The 21,070-nt window shown below is 33.0% G+C and overlaps 2 protein-coding genes across 3 annotated transcripts in view; one reads left to right on the top strand and one right to left on the bottom strand.

Annotated features, from left to right (window-relative positions):
* Nucleotides 1-9,529, top strand: part of LOC133173243 (sushi, von Willebrand factor type A, EGF and pentraxin domain-containing protein 1-like) — a 101,744-nt gene extending 92,215 nt beyond the window's left edge. For both annotated transcript variants that reach the window (XM_061308224.1, XM_061308223.1), the window contains exons 6-7: nt 6,569-6,775; nt 8,991-9,529. In XM_061308224.1, coding sequence (XP_061164208.1) covers nt 6,569-6,775; nt 8,991-9,172 — 389 coding nt within the window. In that variant the 3' untranslated portion in view covers nt 9,173-9,529. The remainder of the gene's footprint in view (nt 1-6,568; nt 6,776-8,990) is intronic.
* A 2,774-nt stretch (nt 9,530-12,303) lies between these two features.
* Nucleotides 12,304-21,070, bottom strand: part of LOC133173236 (sushi, von Willebrand factor type A, EGF and pentraxin domain-containing protein 1-like) — a 37,827-nt gene continuing 29,060 nt past the window's right edge. Inside the window, exons 21-23 of the mRNA XM_061308211.1 lie at nt 16,376-16,411; nt 12,604-12,706; nt 12,304-12,498 (exon numbers count right to left, since the gene is read on the bottom strand). The gene's annotated coding sequence lies outside the window, so the exon portion shown is untranslated. The remainder of the gene's footprint in view (nt 12,499-12,603; nt 12,707-16,375; nt 16,412-21,070) is intronic.

Below are 21,070 nucleotides of genomic sequence, written 5' to 3'. Positions count from 1 at the left end.
AATGCAGGAATTACAAAGGATATCCAATGAATAAATCAAACATGCATTTGATGAGAACGATATGAAATAGATGTAAGTTACAGGTACACCAATAGCCTCGTTACATTAAAAAAAATTCCTACGTGACAAGTTTGTGTGATCACACCAGTAACATTCAAACACCATTACATTTTTACACATTTAAATCGACACAATCAATCAACGATAATATGTTGACGGTGCGACCGTTGGGCGAGTGCATTGTTCACTTAATTTTAAGATCCGCCTCTTCAAACAGCACGACATTTGGAACGTCTAGACTGTGACGTCTCATGACGTATGTTAGCTGTATTTCCATAAACGAATTTTGAAAAGTGCAAACATTTTAACAAAGAACGTTTAATCTACTATCTGTATGCAATTCCATTAATTAAGGTGATTTTTTGGGGTGAATTTTTAGTTGTTGTTACCGCGCGAACGAAGTTAGCAGCGTCGCTATAAACAATCTAACTCCTCACTCGTTTAATTGTGACGTCACAATCGTGAAACACGACGTTTTGTTGCAGGGCAAACATGATGGACACGTGACTTTCTCGGCCAATCAAATTCTATTTTACTAGTGATTTTTCACTTGTAAGCTAGTTTTCACAGAGGTATAATAAACGTTTTTTTTTAGACCATACATCGAAATAAATTATCATAATTTCTATAGTCGTAATTTATTAGGTTCAACTCACTGCTTTAAAGGATCATTGTAAATGTTTTATGCCCGATTTGGATACTGAACAACGTGTGATTTTTGAAACACTGATGCCCCCATATGCCATCTTATGGCAAAAGTTAAAAGTTTCTCAAATGCAAGTCAAACTCCATGGTCAAGATCAAAAGTTAAAAAAAAAATGTTATTACCCAAATAAAGGTCTTGAACAAAGAATATACTGTGAAATATATACTAGTATGAAAGCCACAGCAGCAACAGTTTAAAAGTTATGGCCAAGGTTAATTTCTTTAAAAGGTCAAACTCCAAGGTCAAGGGATCATAATTGTTTGTACTTGAGGGAAGGTCTTAATTGTTACAAGGAATACACATGTGGTATTAAAAAGCCTTAGCACCAACTGTTCAAAAGTTAAAACCAAGGTTAAAGTTTTTCAAAAGTAGGACATACTCAAAGGTCAAGGTAAAATGGTCAAAATTAAAGGTATACAATGACAGGCCTTGTCACAAGAAAATTACCTATGTAATATAAAAGCCCTAGTACTAGTCATTCAAAAATTATTGTCAAGGCTAAAGTTGTTTAAAAGTTGGTCAAACTCCAAGGTCAAGGTCAAACGGTCAAACATATTTATACCCAAGGAGGAGACTTATCACAAGGGATACAGATGTGAGGTATAAAAGCCATAGCACCAACTGTTCAAAAGTTTTGGCCAAGGTTATAATTTGGTAAAATTTTGCGAAAGAGGATCAAACTCCAAGTTCAAGGTCAAGAGGTCAAATATGTTGGTACCTGAAGGAAGTCCTTGTTACTAGGAATACACATAAGAAGTGTGAAAGCAGTAGTTCCAACCAATCAAATTTTATGGGCATAGTTAAAGTTTTTGCGGACAAAGAGGCTAACACAGTCTAACAGACAAATAGACAGGTGGACAGGACAAAAACTGTATGCCCCCCGGATCTTCGATTACAGTAGCATAATAAAATGTCGGCGTCTTTGGGTTTTCGCATTGGCCTTAAATCTGAAAATCCAAAGGATTACAAGGTGCATTACGATACGCTTTCACATCATGTTCTATAACCCAGAGCATATTGTCTGCAAAGATAAATATTTAATTCAGTATTTAATTAGCTATGCATAATTATCTATGTTGTTTTAAAAAGGAAATATAAAAAAAAATATTTGTTTTATATTTTTCGATGTAGAGATATACAGAAAATGTTTTCCAATTTTAAGTCCTATCGCAATACACATTTAAAAAAAAAAGGGTGTGTTGGAGGGGGGGGGGGGTCATTACATTTTTGCTGGGATTCGCCTATGTATGACCGTAGAGAAACAAAGAGTGGGGAGAGTGCAAGCAGCAATTAAATCAAAATTTACATATTAAAACTACAACAAAAGACTATTTTCAGAAGGTCTGCCCCCCCCCCCCCCCGTACAATCCGTACAACGGACCTGTGAGAAAAATACTGATCCTACATTCAGAGTCCCAGGGCACCAGGAAAGAGTGGCAAAAAGAGAATATCGGTTTATTTCAGTCTATAAGTCGAATCAAAATATCTTTTCCTCAAGAGTCTTCTTTCTTTGAGTTCTTCCCAGTGATCGTGTGATTTATTTCATTTAATTTACGTTCTGTACTGGACTTGGAAAATGAGGACATCTTTAGGTTCCTGAGCTGGCCTTGAAGCCCGCAGAACAGATTTTCTGCTTTATGATAAATTCAAGTGATATGTAATACGGTATTAATTTTGTGTTGATTTTATTAATGTTAATTTCATCAAGAAATATGAAAAATTAATGTTTTAACTATACATAGTGAGGCATTTTTTGTGTGGAACGATTATTTTGGGGTTTTCACGATTTTTTCATATGGTACACATGATGAGTAAGTGCAATAAATATAATTTGTGGAAAAAATGTCCAACAAGCCCCGGGGTTGAATATCGGGGGGGGGGGGGGGGGGGTCTGTCCACAAGTACCTGTTGTCAAGCCCGTAGAAAACAATTTCAGTTTTTTGGGAAGGGGGGGGGGGCAAATAGAAATTTCCACAGGTATTTGTACTCGATTTTTTCCTATGGTACACATGATGAATAAGTGTAATAAATATAATTTGTGGGAAAAAATGTCCAACAAACATTGGGGGAGGGGGGGGGGATCCTGTCCACAAGTACCTGTGGAAATTTCTTGATACATAAACAGAATTTAAAAGCATGTATTAGACATCTTTTGAAGGGGAGAGGGCACGGCCGTAATTAAAAGTTATATAGAGACTAGGAAGGAATGAACTGTCATTAAATTTTGGTTAAGAACTATTACCTAAACTCTTCACTTTCACATTTTCAATTACAGATTCTTGTTTTTAAAAAGCTATACATGTACATTTATATGTATCTATTAGATGCATAAATTATGTTATTAATCATTTTATCTTAAAGGAAAAGTAAAAATCAGTAGAAAAAAAAAGTAGAAATTCAATGGACCACAGTCATTTAGGGTATTCTGAATCACCCCGCTAATCGCGACTCTCGGTAATTTACCTTACCGCTGTACCTCGCACGACACATGCACAGGTGTGACAACCAAACAGTCATTATTAGTAAGGTCTATACTTATTGCATACAACAAATAAAGAGGTAAACATAATGCGTTAACTAAAAGAATTAATTATTTTAATTCATTAACTTCCTATCCTTTTCGAAGAAAATGCCCGTGTAGAAACGTATATCTCATCGATGTCGTGGTGTTGTTGGTGGATGAAACATGACATATAAGGTATCGATAGAACGGCAATTTTATAAGCTTTTGTGGGTATTATTTGTTTTTTATAACACCTCAAAAATATACTAGTTATGGCCGCATTTGTAGCCCCCTACAGTTTCGAACCACGTGTGTACATGCCCCTAGCCAAATAAATTGCACACGCTACATGTATACTTGTTATATGTCAGATTATTATTTTTTTTATAACATTGTTTTTCTTAAATGCAAGGGGTATGAAAGTAATGATTTGACAAAGCAAGAGCTATAATAAGACTATCCCGGGTCCCGGTATACACTTGATCAGTGTTGATCAATGTTCATATGTACGAGTACACGTATGCAAATAATTCGATAGCTTTTGAAGATTTCAACATACATTTTTGTAACACGCATATTTGTAATAACCACTTTATATACAAAACAAAATTTCATTCTCTTATATGGTAATATGGACGTCGTAATAGATGACATGCCTGTTTCAAAAACGTTTCCTAAGTTATCTTAAGATATGCCTAAGTTATAACTTTAGAAGTTCCTAAGATTTATCACAGCTGTATCGCGAAACAATCTTATCTAAAAAAAATTTATAAGTCATTTCTTAAGTTGTGCCTTTAAGGACTAATAAAACAACATTCCCGCTCTATATACAACTCTCAGTATGGTATATATTTTTAGATTCAAAAAGGAAGGGTGCAAGGATTGGGGATTGTCCCCACTTTTAAAGGATTTGGACACAAGTATGCTTAACTTTGCGAAGTGTGTTGCTAGATCTAAGCATTCACAGACACACCCTTTCAAGCCATCTTCCCTTCCGAGCACACGATATTTGTATTTTAATTTTTAAACATTGTTCTAAGTGTTATACATTTACTTTATTTTGTTCTTATAAGGTATCTACATGTAAATAAAATTTTAAAATGAATGCTTCGTAGCGAACACATGCGAGTTTATATTTTTCAAACAATCTTTGCCAATTACTACACTGTATGTACACGTTAGTTGTTTGTGCGGTGTAGAGCAACTATCAGAGTACACAATGTATTTCAACATCGAGGTGCCCGCGGCTCTCTGTGGCCACGTGTATGTAAACGAGGACTGGACTACAACACTTAAAGACACAAAGCGGCAGAGATGGATGAAACTGTTTGCTATATTACAAAGACTTGAATTATAGTACATGTATATTTGAAGGAATTTTTATTTATGTTAATGTTTATTTAATTCTATAAATAATAAATGGACATTCACAAGAGTGATGGTAAAAATAATATGTGCGTAGCATGCGTAGTAATTACAATTATTTACCGAAGCCCCCATTCAATTACAATTGCAGATGAATTAAACTACAACAACACGGGATAGAGCAATACTTTTTTTAAATGTATTGTTGCGTGAACAGACAAAAACAGCGATTAAAATTCAAAATGATTTTTATGCACCAGTGTTTGGAATTAAGATTATAAAAGATCGGTAAAGTAATCTTACTGATTCGATATAATTAAAAACATAACTTTCCATTAATTAATAGCTCTTTGTACAAAATTGACATTATACGCGATCACAAATACTAGCTTTGTTTATGGCCACAGGTGGCTAGTACACTGGTGACCTCGATCAACAGCGTGGGATTCGCGCGTTGGGTTACATAACTAAACATCGAGCTGAACATGGAGACCGTAATATGCATACAGCTAATGATCGTGAATTATTCAATGCATACAGTTTAAAATCACTTACAAAGTTTGTTGTAATAATAAACGTAGAAAGATAGATTTAATATTCTCCGCTTTTGAACACTATTAACCTAATTTAAAAAAGAAGAAAAGAAAGACTAGTTGTAATAAATAATTTAATAGTGAACCATAAACCACGTTTTAAACCTTATTAAAAAGGAAATTAACATTAAATACCGCAGGGTATATTATTGATAGCAAGTCTGTTTAAGTTATACACATGAAGAGGTCTGATTTCCTCGCCGAATGAAAAACGTTACCTGTTTACCTGGCCTGCTTTCTAATACGTATTACGCAATACCCACGGTATACTCGAACAAAACATTTTCATTAGATCAAAAAGGTGTAAAAGAACAATTTTGTTCCCAAGATCCAGATCGAAATATTTACCGTTTTTGAGTTATAAAGCAAAAACTTTTAAGGGCCCAAGATCCCTAATCATAGGGGCCAGCCCCTTTTAAATAGTATAATATGAAAGCCCTTGTAATTATGCACAACTTTTGTTCTACATGTCTTAACAAAATATTTCTAGTTTTCAAGATATAAAGGAAAATATGTCAAATTTTTTGCTGTTTTCCGCGTTCTAACTTTTGACCCCTCTCTAGCGCCATTTTTAATGCAAAAATCAAAAAACAAAAACCGATGTGCACAACTTCAATGCTTCCTCTTTTCAATTTCAAAGGGTTTTGTGCTCCAATTATAACCATTTCTGAGCCTTTGTCTGGAAATCGGAGGCATGCAAAATTCAATCAAAGGGGAATAACTCGTGAACAGAAGGTAATTTCCGAATTGTATTACGGTATTCTGACAGTGTTTTGTAAAATCTAAAAGCTCTGAAAATTTGAACAAAATCTGTTTAAAAATGAGGAAGATATGAAGCGTCAAAGTTGGCGTCTAGGAAAAAAAAAAGAATAATAAGAATAATCTTAATCATCACAATCAGTAGAAGGTCTTCCGTTGGAAACGGAAGACCTTAATAAATTGAAAAACTAGGATGATTGATAAAACATATTTTGAACATAAGTTTGACTTACTTAGACCTAGCTAAGTCCGTTTTATGTTACGGTTTAAGACATACTTAAGTAGTACTTAGGCAGGTCTTAAGATTGCACCTAAAACATACTTGTGACCCTACTTAAGTCAAAAACTTAGCAAGCTTTATGTTACGACCCCTTGGCAGGTATTTAATGCAGCCCGGTGACTTAAAAATATATTAAGATACAACACAAAACAGGGTCCATTCATTTTAAGACAGCATTGCAAATTCATTGAAACTTGATTTGCCAAAAAAAGACAAGTGCTACACCGGTGTAATAAATGAAGATACTTAAAACAATAATAATAAAAAAGAATATTTAAATATTATTTGTCCATTGATCACAGCTCTATCCTGTCCGAAGCTTGACGTTCCCTTGAACGGTGCTCTGGTATGTAATGGATGGATAATAGAATTCGCTCGTATGTGTGTCGTGTTCTGTCAAAAGGGAACCCGACTTAGTCATGGTCATGACATCCGCTCAAAGTATTTCTGTGGTGGAAGTGGAAATTGGCTCCCTATTAGCAATCCTAGCAATCCTCCGTCCTGTCAAAGTATGTACCTTTACTTAAGAAGAACCAGTTCTTTTGTCAAGTTTTTCATATGTGAAATGGTCAACTAAAATTCCAGATTAATTCGAGATTATAAAATAGATACCTAAAAAGTAGTTTCCCAGAATAACTTGCAGATGTTAAACTTATGCTATGGGCAAGTATTTGTGTCATACATCTACAAAATTATGTTAAAGACATGTATGAAGACATAAAACAATTTTTCACCCCATTTTTCATACGGATACTCTGTTTTAGTAAGCTTTCTTTTCCATGGCACCTGAACCAACCTCTGATGTTTTAGACCTCCATGTTTGCAATGCTCACAATTTATTTTGTTTACTGTTCGATTTTTTTTTTATCCTTTTTTATTCTTCCATATCTTTTCATAAAATCTATCTAAAAATTAGAGACATAGAAAATGAAAATAGATCAATTGTCTTAATAAATGTCTTTTATTATTTAGATCCAGGACCGTTGTTAAAATATTTTACTATCTTTGATTGAAACATTCCATGTAATATCTTTTCTCACCATAGTTGCTGTGAAAGAAATCCATTCAGATATTAAAGATGTATAATAATTTTAGAAAAAAAGGATATTTATGTTTCAATTAAGATAAATTACAGGTAAGTTGATGTTTCCTAGATTTCAACAGCTCGTTATAAAGTCAGCACTTCGTAAGATTTTATGGTCGTTATAATGACCTTTTTAAAAAATAAAAGCTGTCAGTTAGTCGTATTTTAGCTGACGTGTTTCATACCAATTGTTTGGCCTATGTTATTTTACTGACTACGTAATATTCTGTTTACCTGATCAATACATTGGGCTCACGGTGAGTGTGACGGTTCAACAGGGAATGCTTACTCTTTCTAGGTACCTAACCTCACCTCTGGAATTTCTGGGAGTCTGTGTTATATGCCCTATTCCAAGATTTGTATTGTTTGTTGATTTTTTTGAGATCGATCATTATTAGTTTTCTTCACCTGTTTCATTTTAATTACCTTAAGGTGGTATGGGATACCAAACGAAACTTCTCCTACATATTTATGTACCCAAATTAGAAGGATTTGAAATACCCCCACCTTTCAGTATATTAAAGTGTAATTTTAATAATTTTTTTATTATTTTAATGAGAAATACAAAAACGATTTTTTTTCTTGCATAATTCTTTTTTCATAAGCTTAATATTATAGGCAGGCGTTTGCTAATATAAAGTGTTTGTAAAAACAAAAATGACAAGAAATATGTCTTAGTATTTTTTTAATTTTCAACAAAAAATAAGCGTAAAAAACTGGGAAAACTTTATTTCTTGAAAACAGACGGATAACATTTCATGAAAGTCTACAATAAGAATGTATCTTAATATGTTAGCAAAGTGAAATAAACAAATTGAAAATATATATATAAATGGAAAATATAAAATGCATTTAAAATTTTTTGAATTAAAAGATCCGAGCGGAAGAGTTATCCTTCTTTATTTTCCAAGGGTTGAAAAAACTTGGGTGCTATTTAAGAAACCATTAAAAAAATCGCACTTTGTAGTTTTCAACTTTGAGCGGTTTTGAAAACAATGCATGGACAATCGCTTTCCTGGACGTCGTGTCTTGTTCAGAGCAATTGCATTCATCTGAACGTTTTGGGACTATATACAACAGCTAGCTGATTTGTGACCAAACAGTTACTTCTTGAATTAAATAACAAAAAAGTCCAGCTCTGGTTAACGTGATAATTGATTGGTGATAATTCAGCACAATGTGAAGTAATCGCACTTATCCATGCCTCACCGCACACAAGGTGCTGTACAGTTACTCAAACAATTGAAATACAGCTTTTGCTTAAAAGTGTTCAAAAGCAGCAATGTTGAAACTACCTTTTACAGGGGTTTGCTTTTTTAAATGTCCGTTGTACAATTATAAGTAAATTTATATACTTGCGATTTTTTTGTCTTTTTTTACTTAAAATGCCGACTTGTGAGAACTTGCATTGAAATAGGCTTCAGAGTGTTCTTTTCAACGGTGTATCTACAAATTTTGACCCGATAATAAGCACTCATGCAAATCAAAACAATACTTCAAACGGAAATACGTCATAACGTAGAGGTATCCCATACTACCTTAACAACGTTACATTTTATATTTATGCACGTAACAACGTAACATTTTACATTTATGCACGTTTTAATAATTTTACTCACTTAATATACTTTAAATTTTAGGATCAAAGATCGAACGATCTGGAGATGATGTTTTGTATCACTTTAAGACCTGTGACAGAAAACACGAGGATCAAATGAAGAATGAGTATATCAAGATTCTCAAAAAGTCTTTGTTTAAGAGTCTTTGCGATAAATTTAAGGACCTCTGCAAACCAGAAAATGTTGACGTTCAATGCGGATAAAAAGGTTTTGCGAAGCGTACATTTTCACCAAAAAGAAAACATACTGGAATTTTTGACTTAGTTGTAAGATCATTGCAATATCATTGCCTTTTTTCCACTAAGTTCTAATTTCTAAAGATATGAAACTTGACGATTTGTTTCCACTTGACCTTTTAGTTATCCATTTAAAACTTCGGTGACAAGAATCTGCAAGTATCCTAGATTTCAGTTTCAGAGGTAATAGTCCCGATGAAATTGTGACACGGTTTCCATAACATGTCTTTAGACCGTTCAAACAATTTTTTCTGCACTATTTAGTCTCTTTAATTTGCAAGAACTATTAGGATCTTTTCCATAGATACTTCTACTTCCACCCATTGTCCTATTGTCTATATATATATATATATATATATATATATATATATATATATATATATATATATATATATATATATATGATATATTTGTGGTATCTCTCTATTATATAAACATGCAGAGAGCAAATATCTTCATACCTGTATGAAGTTTTTCGAAGGTCATAGGTCATTACGTGACCTAATCACACAGCGCAGTAATATCTACATAAAAAGACTTACTCCACTAAGCGATATAGCATGTTTTTCATGCATAAAAATGTACAAAATACGCAAGTAAAATAATAATCATTTTATTTACAATGTAAACGAGTATTTAATACAGTCTTTGATCGGTTTTACATAGAGAATAGAAAACTACATGTTATAAGTTCCATGTCTGAGCTGCATAGTCTCAACGTTTTCCCTTATTTTTCTCGCAGACCTCTGAATGCTATAATTTTTTTTTCATTAAACTTTACTCACAATAAATTTGAAAATCTGTTGAAAAATATCAATGTAATGCAATCACGCCACAAACAGCTTACAAACACTGCACTTCGGAAGTTCGGTAGGCACACCTCCATCATCGAGATCGTTGTAACGTTGTCTTAACAATGTAAGCTGTCGCCAGTGTCTCCATGTCAACATCATAAATTAATAAATATGCCTTACTGAAATCGTAGATTTTATGTTTTTGATCAAATTTGTACTTGATTTCAAGTTATCTGGTCCGGACAAGTGTCTCCATCCATCCCTTTCCGACCGAAATTCCTCCAACTTTTTATTATGAAACATCGGACGTGTTTCTTGTGTTTTTTAACATCGACTATGGGTTCTCATGAATACAAAAATTCCCAGACACTAATATGCTCACTATAATTGATCACAAGTAGCCTTTCACAGAATATTCCCTTCAAAACAGAATCCTTTGCCAGATGAATTTGAAGCGTAACCGCTTTTCAAGCCGATTTACACCTAGCGTAATTTGTCAAAATCTACGACGTACAGTTAGTGCAATATTTATATTCGATTACATTCTATTGTTCGTTTCAAATGTATATATAAGTAATAAATAACAAGTTTAAAAACTTCAATGGGAATTGAAGTGGGTCGGTACGTGATCAAATCTTCTGAGAAGGCCTTCGGCCTTCACAGGATTTGATCACGTGACCGACCCACTTCAATTCCCATTGAAGTTTTTAAACTTGTTATTTATTTCTAAAATATATATATATATATATATATATATATATATATATATATATATATATATATATATATATATATATATATATATATATATATATATATATATTCTAGAAGTAATCGCTCTAACCACTGCGCCACGCAGATGACCGAGGAAGGGGAAATGGTGCAGATAGAAAACTTGAGGTGTCTCAATTATTGAATTAAACCTTCAAAATAGCCTCATAGGACTTTCCTATAGCATCATATATTAGTACTCCCATTTTTGTGTCATCTCACATGAAGAATTAAGGATAAATTAAAGAATACAATATAAGTTTATCTATTTTGTAAGAACAAGAAACGTAACAACTTTCATGCTTCATATCCTTTTTAACTGAATAATAATTTAATAATTCAGCTGCACGCTTCAATAGATTCGGTCTTAATATTGCATAAAATAAACTCATGTATACAATTTAGTTTGTAATATTTATGTGATCACCTTGCAAACCTTTCATTTGATGATGCCAAACTGGATTCCTTGTTTCGTTTATTAACAACGCAAGAGTCTGCCAAGGCTACACACTTACAGTACAGTCCCTTACATTACTGTACATACAGGCCTCAAACGTTTTTGCTCCACATTGTCATTGAATGTAGCAAAGAAAAACAATTTTAAAATACATCATGACATTTAATGAACTTTATTTTATGTGTATCATTGTTTAATCTTTCAGACTCCATAGAGTTATGAATAAATACATGAATATACTATCTTTTATAGTTTTTATAGTTTTTTTGTAGTTATATTTTGAAATGAAGAAATAATAATTCAGGACTTGTATTTACATGCATTCTTTTCAGCAACAATAATATTTAGTCAGCCACAATAAATGATATATATATGTAAAAAAAATTGTCGAAATCTATGTAAAATATAATTATCGTCTTTGCTCCAATACGACTGAATAAAGACCAATTGTTTTCACAAGGAATCTACATATACAACGTCATTTTCATATCAGTACGTCATGGACACGAAGCAAAATAATATATAAGAGATGCTATTTTACCTCATGTTTATCAATAATTGATGAGGCTGAACTGGAACCATGAAACTCAAAATATGTTTCATCCCTAGATGCTTCACCATTTAAATAGTCCTAATAGTTTCTGATAATAAACTGAAATTTTAAATGAATATTGCACATCATCGTGCAAATATATTACTTCTTTCGAATCGATATTTAATAAAGATATGATCACCTAAAATATTGAAATTTAAGAAACGTATTACTTTCTGTATTTTCTTTAATTTCATCCTCTACTAGTAAAATACAAATAAGTGCAAACATTTAAGTCACAATGACTTTAACTGGGTAATAATGTGTAGAGTGAATATATTTTTACTATAATATACATATGATATAAAGCAAGTTGTTTTTATTTTTAAAAAAATTAAAAACAGTAACATTTGCATTACAAATAATTATTCAAAGTTCGGCGGTGAAAGAATGCATTTCAGTTTTCATTTTTTTTTAAAAAAAATTTGAAATGATATTTTGCACATCTTTGAAAGAAAATAATGTACACTTAAAGATAAACAAATTATAAATAAACACTGATTTAATAAGGTGAGGAGAAAGTTGACTTTACATGATATCATATTGATTCAATTCACTTCTTGGGGCGCCATTATCGTCCAGTTTACAGAGCGCCACGCCCTCTATCTTCTCATCACCAAAGTTAAAGGCATCTGGCAGATTGTCAGTCTTCTTAAAGTGGTCAGTAACTTTATCAAATCTGATTAAAAGACAAAGTTAATCATACATTAGTACTGTTTCTGGTGTTTTGAACTAAACAATACCCAAACAGATAAAACAAATGTGCAATTAGCTATTTACTCACTTCAACTCCACTGTCTTGAACTTGAAGAAAAGAAAAATCACTAAAACAACAATCGGTATAAGGATTCCGAGGGTCACACCCACTACAATTCCGGTTTTGGATTCTGTACAAAGTAAACATAAGTAAAGTTGATGAAACAAGAGACCCATAGGCCATGATTCTCACCCACGTCATTATGTCCGTGCTGTTCTTCAATAGCAATTTTTTTCAACCTCTGTTCCTTTGTGAAACTGTGATCTCCTATTATGGCCCCATCCTACCCTCTGATGTCATCATTTGAATAGCTTTGATCTACACTTCCATCTACACTTCCAGTGGATGCTTTATTGTATACAGGAGCTTCCACATAAAAATACAATCATTGCTCTACTTTTCTTGAGAAGAACCCCACCCACCCCTCCCAAGAGATTCCCAATTAAAACTTTGTGACCAAACGCAACCACCGATGTCATGATCTGAATAAACTTGAATCGAAACTATCTGAGGTTGCTTCCAAATAAATATGGCTAATGAAGGTTTTTCTGTTAAGCCCCCGACTTGGAATGGGTTTAATAAAAATTCTAATCACAATGCATCGTGATTTTCCCCTGAAAAATCAAGATTATAATAAAAAATGTTGACATATTCTTTTATAACGAATTAAACGTGACTTTTACAAATATGATGGTGTAAAAATATAATCTTGCTTTTTTTCCTATTTTATTTGTATAATTTGAACAGAATAGTGTGTGTTGACAAAAACAATTAAAAAAAATTAGAAAAGTAATTGACAGTAACTTTTTATGAAATAATTTTATAAACAGTGTTATTTCTTTTTGAAATTCATTAGATACCTACAACATTAAACGCAATGCAAAACATACGAGACTTGTCAAAGCACGGTAGAAGCGCTTTAATTATAATCAAAATGCATGAAATTTAAATTTATGTAAATAAAATTGTAGAGTGTAAATATGAGCATTGAATTAATTTTTTTGGATGTCGTCGCTTATACACTATTTTCAGTTTGTCGGCACAGCCCGACCGACGACCAACATCCAAAATAAGAAATGCTTAATCGGAATTCAAATCTACAGGATGAAGTATGTACAAAATGAATAAACAACCTTTTCTATTGTAATTGCAAAGCAAACATTTAAACGTGACCTGATCATAAGAGCAAATAGAAAATCAAATGAAATTCATTGAGCTTGAGCTATGCCTGACACCACAAGTCCGGTAGGTAGTCCACTAATGAGCGGACCGTTGCAACTTTTTAACTGACATATGGTGTGAATTCTAACGAAAAACGCAAAAAAGTTGTAACATGCAACAATGGACCATTTTTTTGTAAATAGTGTTTGTCTCCATTAAGTTTAAATCATGTCTTAGTGTTAAAGTATGGTTGTTTTACAACATTTTACTCTACCGGTAATTATAACTCAAAGCCACAAACGAATAAAAAATGAAAGCCATAGCTCCTACCAATCAAACGTTATGGGCAAGGTAGAACTTTTTGAGGACAACCAGACAGAAAGACGGACGGACACTGCAAAATTTACATGCCCCTGAATCTTCGACAAATGAGATTTCCAGAATTAAGCACAAAATTCCGTATCATAATCTACAAGTCGCGAAAAGTATTACATCAAAAAGTCATGATATACCGGTAAAACAAAATAATAGTACATACCTACCCCCTCCTACCCCCCCCCCCCATCCTCACGGGACATAACTTAATAAAACTTGAATCTACACTACCTGAGAATTCTATAATGTTAATAAGACTAAACATTGTTTTATTGTTCTTGAGAAAACTATTATTAAATATAGTTTGCCTATATTTTCCAATGAAAATCTTTTATCCTCATTGTTGTCCCATCCTATTCCCGGGTTTGCGTAGCGAAGCTTCCACATGCGTGTCATCTTTTCTTGCCCAGTTGTTCTTGAGAAGAAGGTTTTTGAAATATAACATTTTTAAAATAATTTTTATCTCTTTTTGATGGAGGGCATGGTACTTCATTTGAATTCCCATTACCCTATGATGCTTTGTGCAAAATTTTGTTCAAGTAGCCTAACAGTCTTGAAGAAGATAAAATTGCAAAAACTTCACGACAACACCCATAACAACTATAGATAAATTTTGATAAGAAAAACTGATTTGAGCCATCGGCTCAAATGATCGAACAATAAGAGACAATTAATTTATATTTTATATAAATGACTATTGAAATTAGTCTACTCTTCTGACACTTTGATATATTTTCACAAGTAAAGTGCATCATTAAGTAAGATTGTTTGTTTGTGTAACGTCTTTTTCGAAAAATTTTCACTCTTATTGAGACGATTTCTGGTTTAGAGATGAACTTTTAGACTCAGGGCCATTGAGCAGTGAGGAATCTTTTTTCGTGCCTGTACCTTCTGGGTTTATAGGGTCTCATTCGAAGGACCGATCTCCACGTCCCGTGGTGGGATTCGAACCTGCGACGTAAATAACAACTCCTTACTATTTGAATCTAGAGCAAACACTCTAACCACTGCGCCATGAAAGCGACCCATTAAGTATGTTCTGTGTATATGTGTGGAGGAAGGGGTGGGTGTAGGTTAAACAGACATTAACGAATTTTTTTCTAGAGGCTATATCTTCTTAGCAATAGGTTCTCATACAAAATGATGTTCCCGCTAAGATAGACTTACGTAATTTAAAAAGATTACAGAGCTCACCTCAACGAATGTTTTTTTTAAGTAAGGCAAAGTCTCAAACTAATAATCAAGTAATGTGCGTTCCTAGATGTAAAATTTATGCAATTATGGTCCAGGTTTGGATTGCAATTATTTGGGAGTGGACTTGTTCTAAAAACCTGTTCTCTCATCTAGAAAATGCAGGTCAGATCTAGCATATATAGAGGTCTGGTAGTGTGCATCTCATGATGCATCATCCATACATATATGGTCACTCAATCTTATAAGGAAAGCATCAGTCGGATCCAGCTTCTGAATTACGCCTCTTAGCGTACAATAATACAACTTTGTTCTTGGAAGTGCTTAAAATTAAACTGAAATGAACCTGTTTGCAAACCTGGAACTTGGTTACTCATCCAGAAAATGAGGCCTGGCTTAAAACCGAGACCATCGAAAATTTCTCAGAATTAATTAGTCTTCGATTTTAGGTGGCAATTTGGTCCGAGGCGGTTTATGCAGATGTCAATTACCAGAGTGGTTATTCGAGGTTTAATGAATTTTTAAAATGGACCATTTGTAGGGTTGAAGTTAGAATTTTGAGAGATAAATCCAGCACCGAAAACAACTTTTTGTGTTACAGTTTACAGTTTTATAGTTTACGTCTATATGTGTACCAAAGCTTACCCCTCTGTCAATATTTTCTAAGATAACGACAGTTTTCAGCTACCTTAGATGTATTATCCATACAAGTTTGGCCAATAAAGGATATTCAGTACCTGGAAATGAAACCTATTCCAAAGACTTTAACATGCTCCAGAGAAATCATTTACCTATTCATACTTTGGCTGGAAATGCAACGTCTAAAACCTGAATGGTGGAATGAAAACCACAAGAAGCATCATCCATGCATATCTGAGCAATATAGAATATAGAAGTACTACAACATAATCTGCTACAAAACATAAACCTGGAAAGCTGAACGTATAAGTCTCAATTTCTTTGAGGCGAGAAAAAAAATTGAAAGCAATTAGCAGAATTTATCTCTAGAATTAAAATGTTTCAGCACTATTTAATTGTACCTTTAAAATGAAAAATGATAAACAGTACTTACCGTCAACGCTCTTTACAACGTAAACTTGAGTTGCAACTGCAAGTTTAATTTCATAGCATTAAAAAGTACTTTCCTTCGAAGATGTAAGTGATAAAAATTTACAATAAATACATGTATAATTTATGTAGATTTAAATATACCGAATTGAGCGTAAAATGCAAGTGTGAACATATGGCAAGGGGCCTCTTGTGTAAGTTTTTCATAAATTCATATCAAATCTGAATTAGAAATTAAAGAGCTAGGTACGTTAGTTAATGTCAGCAGGCCCTGTAAAATACATAAAAAATAAAGTCAGCCTATCCTCACTATCCATGTATATTTATAAAGTTAAAGATCCCAAGTCTTTGTATATGTAAACATTTGGGCGGATCCAAGCTTCTTATGCTGCTATATATCATCCGAACCTAGGCCGTATCCGGAAAACGAGCATTTTTCTCCACTTTTCACTCGGTTTTTTGGAAAATTCGATGTGGCCACAAGCATCGGCCACAAAAATATTTTAACCAGAAATACATTAACATAAAAGGAGTTGATTTAAACAGGTTTCGTTCTGGCCGTGGGCTGTGGCCACATTGAATTTTTGAAAATTCTAATATTCAGTCGTCTGCTTTACCATGTTTTACTGTGACGTAACACCTGTGACGCACAGCTAGTTCATGTATCTGCAATATGTAGACCTGCATAGGATCGGCACTGCGTAAAAGAAGAGTATTTAGAGAAAAATTGTAGCATCTAAAGGTACGTAAAACTTTGTAGTGAAGCTGAATGATACGCATAAATAAATTCTACATTCTAATAGCCTTGTACATTTGTGTGATCCATTGTTTTCGCTTTCGCAGAAGGCGGCTGTCATGTCAGGTACATACAAAACATGGACAAAGGCCGCATATAAACATCAAACCTGAGAAAGTGTAGTGTGAAAGGAAATAATTGAAATGTACAAATTCAAAAAATATATATTTTATGTCTATTTCGAGGTAAAACTTAGCTCGTACACCAATCGTCTAAAAATAGAACTTTTCATTATTTACATTGACAACATACAGTTACTTGCCAAAAGTCTATCACGCTTTTGTTCATTTTTCGTTAGACTTATTTTATAAAACGACATGTAGTTTAAACAAATAAAATATATAATATAATGGATTTTTACATGATAAATATCATGTGGAAGAGAATATTTTCGATTTTTCTTTTCGCTAAAAAGATATTTTTCATACTTTAGGTTTAAAGCTGCTTTGTGAAATGAGCTGATGAATATAGTGTGAGTCACTTGATTGAATTATAGGCCTAGTGGACATTGCACTGCGTTTTTAAGGTATAGTTCAATTTCTAATAGTCATTTTTTTATCATGAAGTTGGATATTTTATTCAAAAGTGGTCAATGTTTTCTTTCTTTATATTTTTTTTTCAAAGTAAAGGAGAAGTTACAAGTATATAAACATGATATAGGCCATGTTACATGATTTAATCATTTAATATATATTTTACGTTTAATATTTTTAATGAAATATTTTTTTCTACCTGCCTGGAAAATGCAGGTGGAAAAATATGAATTTTAATTACAGGTAAACTGACTGTTTTTTTTGTTTTTTTTTAGTGTCAAAGGTATTACATATATGATAATAATATATAGAATATCAAGTACATGTATAAGATAATTATATAAGTCAATTAATATGTATATCATTTGGACAAATATACAATAATTGTATTGTTTCTGTACTTGTGTTTATAAACTCAAACACTTTCCTTGCGCAAATACACATCATGTACATTATTCTTTTACATAATTTTCATGCATAATTAATGTTCAATCTTTTCTATCAATATGCTGAAAGTTCAATTTGGGAATAAAGAATAAATGCAGATTTATATTTCCTAAGGTTATCGCACACACATATATATACATTTAAAGGGGTCTGACTAGTCATGCTTACAAATAGGTACCAACAGGGTTAAGAAAAGTGTTCTATGGGGGCCCTTCACTCGATCCCCATATTAAGCTTGTCACATCAACAATTTAAGAGTCTTATTCTATTACAACAACCTAATCAATTTAATTTCCCTTATAAAATCAATGTATAATTGTAATGAAAAAATATGTACCTGAATTTTTAGTTAAGTGTGAGTAAGCCTCCACCACCCCAACTCCACTTAACAAGTGGCAAACTTATAGATTTTTTTTTTACCTCAATGTAATTCACTTTTATATAAGGCCAAATAAAAAAATATGTGTGGTTCCGGTTACATCTCCAAAAAAATTAGGGTAAGTAGGTAGGGATTTTTTTTCTTACAAAATGATTTTCTTTATATTTCTAAATAATACCTATCACTGCTTTGCAAGTGGCATTTAGATATGGCGTGATATACTAGTCAACATTGGTAGGGAACACCTACATGCTAGCTTGCTTTGGATTTAACACTATCAAAAACTTGCACTATGTGTTGAAATGATGTTTTGCAAGGAGGCCGCGATTGCTGAAACAAACTAATACCTGAGCCAATGATGGAAATCGGGGAAAATTCTAGAAAAAAATATGAAAATTGCCGGAAAAAAGTTTAGGGTCGGGGGTATAAAATAGGGACGGTCGGGTAACCTGAACCACGCATATTTTTTTCTTATTTGGCCTAAGGGTTATGCTATAAAATGACTATTTGCTGAATAGCTGCATAAAAAACATGTAATTTAGACTTTTATACCAGAGGGAATATATATGTACTGTTGCTTAGACATGGTCATGATCGCGGACTATTTTTAAAGCATGTACAATCAATATTATTCAATTCAAAGCATCTACAATTTTAACCAGTTTGAAAGATTATAGTTTTAGAAGTTAAAAGTTTATGAAAATAATTTATTTATCATAAAAATATAATCATTTTTTTTTACAGTTGAATTTTTATCTACAGGTAAAATTCAATTTATTCAAGAAGTGGTTCATCTGTTTTTATGCCCCCGTATCAAAGATTCGGGGGTATATAGTTTTTGCCCTCTCTGTCCGTCTGTCTGTTTGTCCGCAAAAACTTAAACATTGCCCAAAACTTTTGATTGGTTGGAGCTATGGCTTTCATATTACACATGTGTATTCCTTGTGGTAAGACCTTTCTTTGGGTACCACCATTTGTGACCATTTGACTGTGGAGTTTGACCCATTTTTGCAAAATTTTACCCAACTTTAACATTGGCCATATCTTTTAAACAGTTGGTGTAATCCTTGTGACAAAACTTTCTTTGGATACCAACAACTTTGACCCTTTGACCTTGACCTTGGAGATTGACCTACTTTTGAAAAACTTTGACCTTGGCCTTAACTTGTGAACGTTTGGTGCTAAGGCTTTCATATACTTCACATATGTAATCCTTGTGACAAGACCTTATTTGGATACCAACAACTTTGATCCTTTGACCTTGACCTTGGAGATTGACCTACTTTTGAAAAACTTTGACCTTGGCCATAACTTTTGAATCGTTGCAGCTAGGGCTTTCATACTTCACACATGTTATCCTTGTGACAATTAAGACCTTTCTCGGGATTTCAACAACTTTGACCCTTTGACCTTGACTTTGGAGATTGACCCCTACTTTTGAAAAACTTCGACCTTGGCCATAATTTTTTAACCATTGCAGCTAGGGCTTTCATACTTCACATATGTTATCCCTGTAACAAGACCTTTCTTTGGATACCAACAACTTTGACCCTTTGACCTTGACAATTGACCTACTTTTGAAAAACTTTAACCTTGGCCATAACTTGTGAACGGTTGATGGTAGGACTTTCATACTTCACATATGTAATCCTTGTGACAAGACCTTCCTTTGGATACCAACAACATTGACCCTTTGACCTTGGAGTTTGACCTACTTTTGAAAAACTTTAACCTTGGCCATATCTATTGAACCGTTTGTGCTACATGTAGGGCTTCACACTCCACATATATAATCCTTGTGACAAGACCTCCCTTTGGATACCAACAATTGTAATCCATTGACCTTGACCTTGGAGTTTGACCTTCTTTTGAAAAACTTAAACCTTGGTCATAACTTTTAAACTATTGGTGCTTCAGCTTTCATATTTCACCAGTATATTTTTTGTGAAAAGGCCTGTCCTTCGGCACCATTAACTTTGACCATTTGACTTTGACCTGGATGTTTGACTTACTTGTTGAAAAAAACTTTAACCTTTTCTATATCTATTCAATGGTTGCTGCTAGGGCTCTCATATTTCACAGGTATATTCCTCGACACAAGACCTAACTTTGGATACCAACTATTTGATTTGCATTTGAGAAAGTTTAACCTTTGCTATAAGTTGCCATACGGGGGCATCAGTGTTTCACAAACACATCTTGTTGTTATTGTTGATAGTGGATAATTAATTAACTTTATAATTTGTATGTAGTTAATTAAACCCGGTTTTTCAGTATTATATTAAAACAGTATGTCCTTGAACAACAGTTCTTAGATTGGGGCTATAAAATGACCATATACATGTATTGCCCCATATGCTAATTTAATAACTTAATTTGTACTATATCTTGCTGATTGATCACTCAGATGTAATATTCTACATGTATATAGCTATCTAGGAATATTATTTTGATATTTAAGAACCCTTTAACCACCCTATTTTTATTGCTTTGTATATTAATTATGATTTACAAAATAACTTTAATAAGTCATACAGGAAAATT

This window comes from Saccostrea echinata, unplaced genomic scaffold (assembly GCF_033153115.1).
Source record: "Saccostrea echinata isolate AGI-Se365-2 ecotype Australia unplaced genomic scaffold, CSIRO_AGI_Sech_v1 ptg000056l, whole genome shotgun sequence".
NCBI lineage: Eukaryota > Metazoa > Mollusca > Bivalvia > Ostreida > Ostreidae > Saccostrea > Saccostrea echinata.
This window is presented reverse-complemented; position numbering and strand designations above follow the sequence as displayed.